Raw genomic sequence first — 12,419 nt, forward strand, 5'->3', positions numbered from 1 at the left:
TTTATAAAGCACTTCTCCTTTGAGCAGTGCATTGTGAAAGTACACAAATGCTGCTGTAGTCAATAAAAGGATTCTATAAGAACCTTAAGATGCAGGAAGACAATACTGCTGTGTTTGAAATGCTCTGCATCTGAGGAAGAGTGTTCTTACTGGGATCAGTTTGGATGAAAAAGATGTAAAGTTGATGGAAATGAAAAATTCTGAGAGACTTTAGATATGGAAGGGGTTCTCTTAAGTAACAAATGCACTTCCGTTCACCTGAAACAACAGTGCATAAAGACATACCAAGTTACTTGAAACTTGTTGTTTGAGTCCATGAAAGTGAATTCAGGAGCTAAGTCTGTCTTATTAGTTAATTGGTAACCAGCAATGCTGTTCAGTGATACCTTTTTGTCTTAATATCAGTCCTGTTTTTTAGATTTGTATCTTTTTGACAATTCTTTCTAGAAAAAGATCCTGTGCTGAGTTTTAAGGCGATATCTGTGTTACTCCTTTGCAGTTCCTTTAAAAAAACAAACAACAAAAAAACCATAACAAAACCCCAAACAAACAAAGTGTAAATTTGTTACAAATAGATCCCACTGCTCTGCAGACTGCAGCCATCTAACTGCATTTCCTGCTCCTTAAGGCAACTGCCCTGCTGTGACATCCACAGAAATTTCACATTTCTGAACTGTTTCCCATCCCTAAATTGTAGCTGGGTACAATTGTACCTATGGTGGTATGGAAAATCCAAGAGATATTTTTTGTTTTCTCTGAACTTGCATGGGATAAATAATATAATACAGTTATTGTTGGATTAAATTGTCTAATTTTGCAGGAGCAAAATATTGTAGAGCGTTTTGGCACCTGTGAGAGTGCTGAGTGACGGGCTGAGACTGGCTGGAGTTACAGCTGAGGTGCTACTCAGTGCTCTTAAATAACTTTATATTTGTTCTTGATTCCTTCCAAAATATAAACACTACTTCTGTTATTTCTTTCTCTCTAAGTCTTTGTTAGGACTTGCATACAGTGAGATATTTTTGTCCACATGTAGTTCCCAGTGTCCATTTCTGAGGTTTCCCATAATTTGCCAAGGCCTTTCACAGTTGCTGCTGACAAATGCTGGTATCTCTGGGGAAGAGGAATTGCTGTTGCTTCATGTTAAGTTTTGTCCAAGGGATTTGTACATTAAGAATTACTTTGCTTTCTTTCCAACAATGAATTTGGAGGAGTGGTGCATGTGCCACCTGCTTATTCATTCTCTCTTGAACAACTTCATCTCCTCATGAGTTCTTCTTTGGCAGCGATCCTGGTTAATATAATAGCAGCTCTCAGCCCGGGTTGAGTTGACCCAAGAGAGGCACACAAGTGGCTTGCCTTGATTCCTGTTATCCCCTTCACTTGTCAGCACTTGGAGGTTGGTTGCCATGTGAGCTTTTAACATGTGTAACATCAGAGAGCTCCAAAGAGCACAGCCAGGTTTGGGAGTGTCTGTTTTATATGAAACACTTGGAACAAACAGCTTTCAGCAGGAATCTGCAACAGGAATTTCCATGATGCTTATTGTTGGGGGGGGAGGTTTCATATTGTATTTAATCTGCTTTCTTTTTCCTGCTTGCATTCTGGTTAGTTCTGGAATTTCCGTTTGAGACAGAAGACAGCACTTTGGCTCCAGTGCAGCCTGGAAGTCTCTGTGTGCTGTTTGCTGGCACACTGCATTTAAATGCTTCTCCTGCAGAGGAGCTGTGAATATGGATTCTTTGGAAGGATGTAGACAGGCTTGGAGTCAGAATTGATTTAATGTGAAGGAGAGGGTTATTAAGGTTTCTTTAATGTCCACAGAACTTTGAATCATCTATAAAAGCTCTTTACATCTGTTTTTTGAAGTTATGATTCACATTTTCTAAAAGCAGATGACACTGATTGTTTTAATAATGTATAATTATCTTAGTAATTCATTATAATTGTCTCTGTCATGACCATCTCGTTGAACACCTAGAGGCAGAGAGTGACAAAAGAATTCTAATGATTTTATTACTTGAGAAGATAGATTTAAGATAATCAGCTTTCAAACAAACCTTTATTTGATTTGAATATCAAACTTAGTTGTACTGATTGTAGGCTTCTTGCCTGCCCCAGAAGGGTATTGTTTTTAGCACTACTTTAACAGGGCTTTTTCCTCCTTATCCTCTTACTGTTCTTCAGAACTGTAAATGAAAGGCCCAGGAGAAAGGCAAATGAGAACTGGGCAAAGACAAGAGGGAGAGATGTGAGCAAGCTAAATGTCTGGTGAAAGAAAAAGCATCTAAAGCTTCATTAGACTGTGTTGTATTATACAAGAGATGCCTTATCCTTATTTGGACTTACAATCAACAGCAAAGAGAAACTTTTTGGCTTTCATTGTTCAATGCTGAGGATTTATAGTTTCTCACCATTTTCAAGAGAACTGGGAAAAGTGCACTGAGAAAGGTCTGTGATAACACAGGGACTGTGGCTATTCTGAATGTATGTTCTCAGGAGAGAGCATGAATCAGAACTTTGTGGGACAGGAAGGGTCTTCATTTTTTGTTGCTTGAGTTTTAAAATTTTGAAAGCTGGACTGTTCTCGCTGTCTTAGTCTGTACAGTTAGATTTTTTTCTATTTCACAGAATAGTTAGGGTTGGAAGGGACTTCTGGAGATCATCTAGTCCAACCCCCAGTTTTCCAGAAAACAATTTCTTTTTATTGACCACAACTGTAATAAGTTATAGTAATTAGTCTAAAATCTAAAAAAAAACCCTACAAAAAGTTGATTCTAGTGTTTGTTTTTAAAGGAGCAGAAGTAAGATTACACTGTGGAAGAACTACATAGCACTCAAACTATTAAAGGATTTGGATCATACACCCACCAAAAGCTGTCTTGCTCTTTGTAACTGCAACTTTATCTTGCATATTACAAAACAGTTTTGAAGTGAGAGATGACGGTACCTGTCATCTCCCCAGGTTCCATTTTCCTCTCAGAGTCCATGTTGGAAAGTGCATTGCACAAGTATGTGCAGTGCATCTAATAACCCTTCAGTCTGGTTGCAAAACACCACTTTTCTGACACCTTTTGCTGTGTTCTTAAAGGAATTTGAACATTTGGTTTGAGAGTCTTTTGCCTGTGTTTACTCATGTTAAGTAAATTATAAGGATGTTTGCTTTAAAAGCATCTCTCCAATATCTCTTGATTTGGGAAGAAGTTATTATGTGTGGAACTCTTTTAACCATTTGCTATTTGTGGATTCAGTTTAAAACGTGTGCTTATGCTACATCACCTCAGTATTGCATTTGGAACACGGAACAATTTTTAATAACATTGTGTTGGTTTTAATCTGGTTTACAAGTTGTTTTCTACTTACACTCAAATTTACATTTAGAATAGATTGGAAATACTTGAGCAATGTGTTTTTTTGCAAGTGCCAGTAAAGATTTCAGGTGCAAGTAATGTCTCTGATACAACCTCTCTGTCCGAGGTGCTCCCACTGATCTCCACCAGCCGTGGCTTTTGGGGTACTTTTGGGTTGGATTGGATTGCCAGCCCTTTGTAAAGATGGGCAAAGTGCTGGGAAGAATCCATGGCTGTTCTTTGAAATACAGTGAACAGGCAGTTGTAAGTAATGATTCTCACATGATTTCTAGATGGCATAAGACTGCTAATTTTGTCTTTACATATTTAGATATAAGTACAGGTTTGCAGGTGATGAGTATGTGGGACTGTTCTTTTTCTAGCCTTTTCCACTGCCTATAAAACTTGATCTTTATTAACCATGTAGTTGTTTAGGATCACTCTCAAGGAAGAATTGTGTATTGAGTTTTTCTTTGTACATCAAAGATGCTCTAAGTTGAGCAGTGATAGCAAAGGACATTTGGAGTCTGGAGTGTTTGGCCACATCTACTGCTACAAATGATGCTGAAATTACAAATAAGACTAAGCTTGAGATTTCCAGCAGTTTGGACTGAGATTTTTTTAAAACCCATACAGTAATAGAAAGACTAAGGGACTCCAGGAACTGAGTGAAGACTACAGAGGATCTCCAGAAAGAGATTTTCTAGGTAGACCTAGGCTGAAATCTTAAGTATGTAGTTTTTCTGGAACACCTGCATCTGTAAGGTGGTGGCTTTGTGTCTAATTATGTGCAAGTTCCATCCTTGCTGTCCCATGGATTAGTTATTCTTCAAAGCTCCAAGGTTGTTTTTGTCAATATACTGTACTATTCCTGAACATTAATTACCAAGACTATCAAACTGAGTTATTGGCATAACAAGATGAATGTTTGCAATATAAGTAGAATCAAACATTTTATATTCTTCTCTGCTCCATAGTGTAATTTAAAATGAGAACATCCTTGTCCTTGTCCCTTTCTAAAAAAGAGGAAGAAGAGAGTATTTGAAGGTTCTTTGTCCTTGTGCGTTACTGAAAATCTTCTAAAATTATTTCAGACTGAAACTTTTGTAGGAATGTGATTAAAATATTGGGGCTTAAGTTAAATTTCATATTCAGAAGACACTTAGATTTCTGCAACTTAATTCTTTTTTAGCAAACCCTTCAATATTCCCATATGATTTGCAAATTGAACACTTTCTTCCATTTACATTTAGAAAAAGCCTGCAGTACAACATTTAATCTCGTTCATGTAAGCAAAGATTCAAGTGAGTAACATGTTTTAGTTGTTGTTCTTGAGTGATGCAGAAGGAAAACAAACAGCTTCAAAAGTTGGAGCTGATTTCAGACTGGTCAGATTCAATAGCTGCTGTGTTGATTTCTGGGTTCAGTGGTGGGTAATTCACTCTCCCATCTCTTGGGGTGAGAACTTACTGGGTTGCTATCACTTCGGTATTCCACATCCTAAATTGTCTATCCTTGATAACAGAGCTACCGTGAGGATTTGGGAGGGGTTTGGTGGTGAGGTAGAATAATTCACGAGGCAGATGGGATGTAGGAAGCCACTAAAGGCTTGGCTTTATCACTTGGAGATATTTGGGGAAGTCTGATATTTTCATCACTCCTCCTCCCCTTATAACCCTACTTTCCATCTCCCAACTTCCTGATAAAATAAGGCAGGGACCTAGAAAATGTAACTGTGCACAGATAGATACATAGATATACACACATCCCCTAAAGGGAGGCTCAGGTTCCTAGAAATGTAAGTTGGCAGGCTGAGAAAACATTTCCTGTAGTGCAGGTGAAGTATGACAGAACTTCCAGGCTGTGCTCTGTAGTATATTGGAAAATTGATAAGATGTTCAGTGACTTTGGCAGGTGATCTAGTTTTTGCATATTAACTTAGGAGGTTTCAAGTAATTTTACCAAATCCACTTGCCTAAATAAACGGGTTTGAGTTTTTTTGCAAGACAAAGCACTATATATGCCTGAAGCCCTTAGATGCTCTCAGTAACATTGGCAGTTCATCTGGAAATCCATTTCCTAGCACATTCATGAGCTACATTTCTGAAACATGAGCTTTGATTTTATAGCCTGCAAAAGTGGAATCTCCCTGAGCTGGGGCATTCTGTCTCTGTGGCAAGGTGAGGCTGGTTGCAATAAAACTTGCAGGTTATTAATTCAGCAGTTCTTGCTGCTGCTTTTTGGCATTTCCATTCAACTCCCCTCTGTGTTCTCCTTCTCAGCCCACACAGGTAACTGGTGGTGGCCTCTATCCCAGTGCAGAGGCAGCATATTTTGGGATGTGCTAGGCAGGGCTGCAAGGTCATCATGGGAACACAGGGATTTCTCATGGAGCAGATAATGAGCAGTAAATCAATTATTATTTTTTTCCCAATTATATGTTCTGTCTGTCAGAATTCTAGATGCAAATAGACATTACTTGTTTAAACATTAAAAGGTCATTATTCTACTAAAGGTTTTGGAAATATGTGGATTAAAGGCGCTTGAAGAACATTTTTGAAAACCTGTTATTTACTCAGATTTACCTAATTCTGTAAGCCTGGGATTTATTAGCCATTGTATTAATCAACTTTCTAGCATTGTTTTTTATGCTAAGTACAGATTAAGATATTACATGTGAACTCATGACTCTTCTTAAGGTCCTACTGACAGCACAAGAGTTTAAAACTAGTTCAGAAAATTAAATAAGTTTGTATGGTGGACTTGTGGTGGCAGATTTGTATTAAAGGTGATTTTCTTCCCAACTGAACAAACGGATTAATTAAATTGCTAAGTACCTATTCTTCTAAATATGTCAGTAAAATTTAAAACTTTCCCTGTATTATGGGTCAAGATGAAAATACATCAGCAAAGGCAATCTTCAGACAAAAGACCCAAATTAGATTCTTAGGTTAAGGATTTTGAATGGGTCTGGTTTATCTCATGTAATTTTTCACATCTAAACCAATAACAAAGTATTCACAGCTGACTATTTTTTGTAAACAGGGTTTCTGAATTTGCAAATACAAAGCTGACGGGTTTTTTTTTCTCTGACAGATGGGGACGGACAGAGTGAACATTTATTACCAGTTTGCGAAGATGAAGCATGTCAAAGAAGTGCCATTTACCTAACTAAGCTGGGACTGGATCAGGTAATGTGAGTTTGGAATAGCAAAACCCAAGGAAAGTAGTGTGCTTTGTTAAATAATATGAAACAGAAAAACTGTTTTTCGGGAAAGAAATGAAATTTCCTCACCTGTAATTACTGGATACAAGAGGCTTTTATTGATTTATTTAATTGTCTGTTTCCTGTCTGAAAAATGCGGATTTGGTGGAAGAGGTTGCATAGCTAGAATTCTTTATAATGAATAATTCTACTCAGGAAAATGATGAATGTTTCTGAGCAGTTTCTTGATTGCAAACCACTGCGTTCTAAGCAGGATAATTGCCCCAGCATGAGACGAAAAACAAGGTTTGTGTTAAGAGTTCAAAACAGATCTAATTAACTCAAATAAGCTTCTTTAGCTTAACTTAGAGACTTCTTTTAGAGTAAAAGTATATATATATACACATATACATACAAGTTGAGCCAGCCCACACCTCTTACCCCTTATTTCTAGTTTGTCTTTTCCTGAAAAAAGTGCTATACAAAGGCTTTTTTTAGGTTCTGTATCTTCAGAATTGGGCTCCTTTTAAACTATTGCAGGTTTGTTTCTTCATGACACTGCTGGCTTTGAGAGACATGGTCATAATTCCTGCAGCAGATCACTATATGTTCATTTATATACGTGTGTGATAATTTGGTTTAAGTATTTACAGTGCCCTCATTTATCATAAAGTTGCAGCATACAGTAAATTAACCAAATGTTTGTTGGGTGCCTTAATAAATGTTTTATTAAATTCAAGTTTAGCAATGTGAACTGAAAAGCCAAGATGAGGTATAAAGTACTTGTAGCAGACAGCAAAACCCACTGTAGTGTACTTACAGAAATTTACAGTGTGTGCCACACATGCTGCTAACAAGGTTATGAATTACTGATTATTCCCTTACTGACAAATTAAAAGTAGAATTTTGTGCTGATAGTAGTACCCTCTCTGATCTATAATTCAGAATTTATTGCTGAACTTGTTACAGTCAGTAGCCCAAGTTTCAAGTGTAGATTTTCTCATTTAAAGAATCAAAAAGCATAGAACACAGGCTGTATCCCACTTTCCTACTAGTGAGGAATATCACTCTGTGTTGGAAAGGAAATCACAGAGCTTCCAGTCAGTTCAGGAAGAATAACTGGGATGGAATATACCATCAGTGCAAGACAGAGTAACTCTAAATTTGGCAATTTATCTCTTTTAGCCCCTGATCTTGGCAGCTCTGTTCTCAGAAGTCACGTTTTGCTGTGCACGCCGTGTTTGGTTGGTTGGGGGTTGTTGGGTTTTTGTTTCGGTTTGGATTTTTATTTCTTACATTCATTGCCTGTAAACAAAGAATACAGACAATAGCTGGTAGCACTGCACAGTGTCACAGGGGAGTAGGAAATGGATGCTCAGGTCATGAATATCTGCACTGCTGCTGGTTCTTTGGGTGAGCACATCCCACAGGTCACATCCTGTAATGGGTGAGTAGCTGGGGTGCTCTTTGTCAAAGGCCAACTGCTCTTCAGCTCTCAGTTTAGTTACTTACTCTTGATAATATAAGAATTAAAAGGCATTTGAGTTTTTCTGCTCATGTAAACACGAGACAAATATTGTAAATTAAAGTAATTTCACTGTAGAGAATCAACCCCACAGAAACAGCTGGTACTACTGGGAGATACAGCCTGAGAGTAGTGGGTGGCTGTGGACCAGTTCTGTTAGCTGTTGCTCAGGGTATGTTCCTAGAAGGAAGAGATGCAGCAGTGGCAGAGGAAGGTTTGGGTCAATTTGCATAATATCAGAATTTTTCCAAAGGAGAGTCTGTTATTGTTACCTGCTCTGAAGTAACATTGCACGTAGACGGTTTTTATCTTCCTTCATTATTTCATTTTTTTATAAGAGTAAATTATTTAATTACTAATGCATCAAATTTTTAACCAATATTTAATGTATTTACTTAACTTAGCAATTTCACTGTGTAGTTTTGATTTTAAAAGAATTTCCAAGGTAATGACTTTTGAGATAAAAATTAGCAGATAAATATTGTCACATCATTTTAAAAAGTGAAGAATCCAAGAGATTCTCACCTTAGTAGAAGAAAAGTATTAAAAAGTATTAATACTTACCTAGAAACTTGAAAGCAATTTTCTCCTGATATTTTTAGAATGACTTTTTAATTAAAAATGACAGTATCAAATGACATGCAGTAATGACCTGTTCTGGCCTAACCTTTTGAAAGAATTCTATCTAGAGCACTCTTTTCTTGCACTCGTCTGCAGCTGATGGAGCTGCTTCTCTTAAAACATTTTCTCTTTTCTGTTCTGAAACAGTGGATAGTATCAGTAGCCTCATTCATATGTCTGCAGCTTTTCCCATGTGTTGCAGGCTTCCTTCAGGTAGAAATCTATTCAAACATGTCAATTCCTGTGTTTATTTTGAAGTGAAATGTTTAATTTCACTGAATTTGGTCACTGTGTGATGAGATGACCCAGCTTCCAAGCTTTGACTTAACTAGGTTAATCTTCATGAGAAATCTAATGATCTATTCTTTATAAGTATTGGAAATATCTCAGATAACATTTTCTTCTTTTGGATGATGGAGCAGAAGTAAAGGCCAACAAAATACACACGAGTGACTTTAGGAGATACAGACCTACTAATGTTTTAAAGGAATGTGAATGTTTCCATGGCAACAGCAGAATGGCTGTCAGATCTGAAGTGGGATCCTATACACTGTTTCAGATTATGGCAGGTGTTAGGACACCTCAGACTTCTTTAAATTCACCTACCAGTCTAATCTGAGAAACGTTTTAAGGTCCCTGGTACTTTATTGTAGAAACTCTAGATACTGTGATATTCTTAGAGATGACTAATCCTTCTTTTAATTTTGCCAAGGATTCAGTATGACTTTTCATTTGTTTCCTGAGGCAAACAGTACGATTTCAGTCCCTTCATTCGAGAGTTTCTTTGTGGGCTGGATGATTCTTATAACCTTTCTCTGTATAATAGAAAGGTTATATAGATTTATTCCTCTTGGAAATTCAGCAGCTCTGAAGTAGGACACAGTGGTGCATCCTACAGCAAGCCACAGGTCTTTGTGGTGTCATTGCCTAGGCTAGAGAGGAATGTTACACCATCGATTATCGCCTGCACTTGGTCAGGGCCAGAATTTTTTCCTCACTCCTAATAACAGTTTAAAGGGGGTGGGATGGATTCAGCTGCTGTAATTGTCATAAATCTCAGGTTCTGCAAGATCCTCTCATCATTCCTAAGTTGCTCATCTTTCTCAAAGCAGCTGTGGGGCTGTGAGCTTTGAAACGTGACCTTCACTGCTGTGGTTACTTTTTCCTATGGTTCTGAATCAGTGTTGGGGCTCGTTGTCTTCTGGGTTTTGAGCACCATATTAATGGTGTAAAGTGTAGTCATTTACTTAGTTTATTTTTATGCAATAGTGGCTGCTCAGCTGTGGAAGGGATTCAGGTGACCTTTGGAGGCACTGAAAGCCTGATGCATCCTGAAATCATGGGGCTATTTGTTGTGTGCAGCTGAACTACAATGCACGTGTGCTGAGAGAGGGACCCCCAGGGAAAAGGGCTGTGGCTGGGGCAGCTCTTTCAGGCCACTCTTGATGCTCATCTTTCTATAGGGTGGATTAATGCTTCTCAAATAAAGCAGGAGAATCCCTGAATGGGCACCAATTTACAGACGTCCAGACTGGGTGGCCTGAAATTGGGCAGCTGACTGGGGGTGGGTTTTGTGCTTCTCAGGTTTCTGGAAGTAGTTTAAAAATGCATGTGTTAATCCAACAATTTTGGCTCAAAGACCTGCTACTAGGCTTTGGAGCCAGAGAAGTGCCTTTCCTAATGTATAGAAGAATGGGGCTTTGCAAGAAATGAGCCCTTTTTCAGTTGAGTGGGGTGAATGCAATGAGTTTTAAATGTTTCTCAAATACCCCAGACCTTTATCAAAATGAAGATGTTGTTTTCACAGGACAGTAGTAAAGCATTCTCTTTTCTACTTGTTGAAAAACAAATGTTTGAAGAGCTTAAAAACAAATTTTCAAGCACTTAAGTGCTTTTCCTTTTTTAGCCACAAAATCATTAATTGAAGGATCAAAAATATTTATATCAATGTTCTAAGTAATTATATTAGTGGCATGCAGTGGAATTTAACAGAAATGGAAGAAGTAAATCTGATTTCTCTGGCTGAATTTTATGTGTTCATTTAGAATTTATTTTAGATACTCATTCTATTTTTCAGTCTTTTTTCATCTGAGCTGTGTAGCAGAAATCATATGATCAGAAAACTGGAAAAAATAGCTTTGTGTGTCCTCATTATACCCACCTATTTCTATCTTAGAGTGAAAGAAAAAAATTGGTTTTAGTCTTTTCCTATTAAAGTAGTAACAGCAAACATGAAGCTTAAAGTGTCTGGATTATCAAACACAAAAGAAGTAAGAGATTCGTATTGTTGACAAACATATTTCCATTTTTTGCCTTCTGTAGTGAAATATATGTCCTGAGGCACATGAACAATTAATCTTGCATTACATTACACAAGACTGCAGTTCATAACAGAAATATTCAGAATGAGTCTCACCAAAAGTGTGGATTACTCTGAATTTGAAGTGTCAGTTTAAACAGTTCCATGTGGTGCTGCAATGTGATCTGGTTGGGCAGTGAACAGCACTGATGTTCTGGAAGTGTTACACAACTGCTCTTGTGAACAATCCCCTCGAGTTGAGCGGGATGGAGGGATCTGATCCATGGCACGGACAGTGCTGATGTTCAGTAGCAATAGGTGATGTTTTGCTCACCTGTTGTTTTATATCTCACTGTAGACTTTAGGATTGTAGAATTGTCTTCCCTGACTCACTCTGAACAGAGTAAAGAGGAAATACCAATTCATATTTGTGCCTAAAACTGCATTTTTAATTTTGCTTCTTTAAAGTAGTGTTACCCTACACGGGAGCATTTAAAAAGTATATGATGGATGTAATTGGATTTCACTGCAATGACTGTGTGAATGATACCGTGTGAAGTAAAAGCTATATTATATTTCATGGTTCTGCTTTCAATCAGTGTTTTTCAAAATTACAGTATTTGCAATAATATTGTATCATCTGTCCTCTGCATGACAAATAAGTGCTAAGAAATCTTGCCCTTTGAAAAATTTCCCTCAGGTCGAGTCTTTTTCTTCTTTTCCATTTCAGAGATTTTTCCCCAAACCTTCAGCAACCAACAGTAACCAAATAGACATGCTTATGTCACAGGGTGTGGGGGTTCAAATATGTTTCATTTCAGCTTTGAGTTTTCAGCAGGAGTGTAGGAGATCATCACTGCAGTTCAAACGTCACCACTTCCGTGGGCAGAGATGCACTGAGTGTGTGCAGTGTCAGGCAGAACTGTTCCAGGCTTCTAAGCCACTTGTGATATCCAAACCAAGTTGACCTTAATGCACTTCTCTAGTAATTCTGGGGGCTTCTCTGATATGCCTGTGGTTGTATGTAATCTTAAGGGACCAGTCAAGGCCACACGATTGCCACGTGCAGGAATGTTGTTGGTCACTGGATTGCGTTAGGGAGTCTTTCCACAGCAGGAAACGACACTGTCATGGATCTCAGTCTGCTTCCTGAAATAGCTAAATTGAGGCTTGGATGAGAGACATGTGAGATCTGTTAAGTGCTTTTGATGATGGTGACAGTGATCCTTTAAGATGGCACCCTTCTGTCCTTTTGAAGGCATTGACAGTTAGTTGACACATAAAATTACTTCTGACTTTAAAAATGGCACTGAATTTCTCTGGAGCATTGAAATGTTAACCCTGGTACTTCAGCTTCATACTAACTTGTGAAATTACTTTGATTTTAATTAAGATAAGTTCCTATTTAGCACCTCTGCA

The 12,419-nt window shown here is 37.8% G+C and overlaps 1 protein-coding gene across 1 annotated transcript in view; it reads left to right on the plus strand.

The window, feature by feature from the left end:
* Positions 1–12,419, plus strand: part of ITFG1 (integrin alpha FG-GAP repeat containing 1) — a 69,967-nt gene that overhangs the window by 27,586 nt on the left and 29,962 nt on the right. Inside the window, exon 9 of the mRNA XM_050311668.1 lies at positions 6,447–6,541. Within this exon, the coding sequence (XP_050167625.1) occupies positions 6,447–6,541 (95 nt within the window). The remainder of the gene's footprint in view (positions 1–6,446; positions 6,542–12,419) is intronic.

Source organism: Myiozetetes cayanensis, unplaced genomic scaffold, assembly GCF_022539395.1.
Source record: "Myiozetetes cayanensis isolate MyiCay16 unplaced genomic scaffold, myiCay2020 scf16, whole genome shotgun sequence".
NCBI classification, from domain to species: Eukaryota; Metazoa; Chordata; class Aves; order Passeriformes; family Tyrannidae; genus Myiozetetes; species Myiozetetes cayanensis.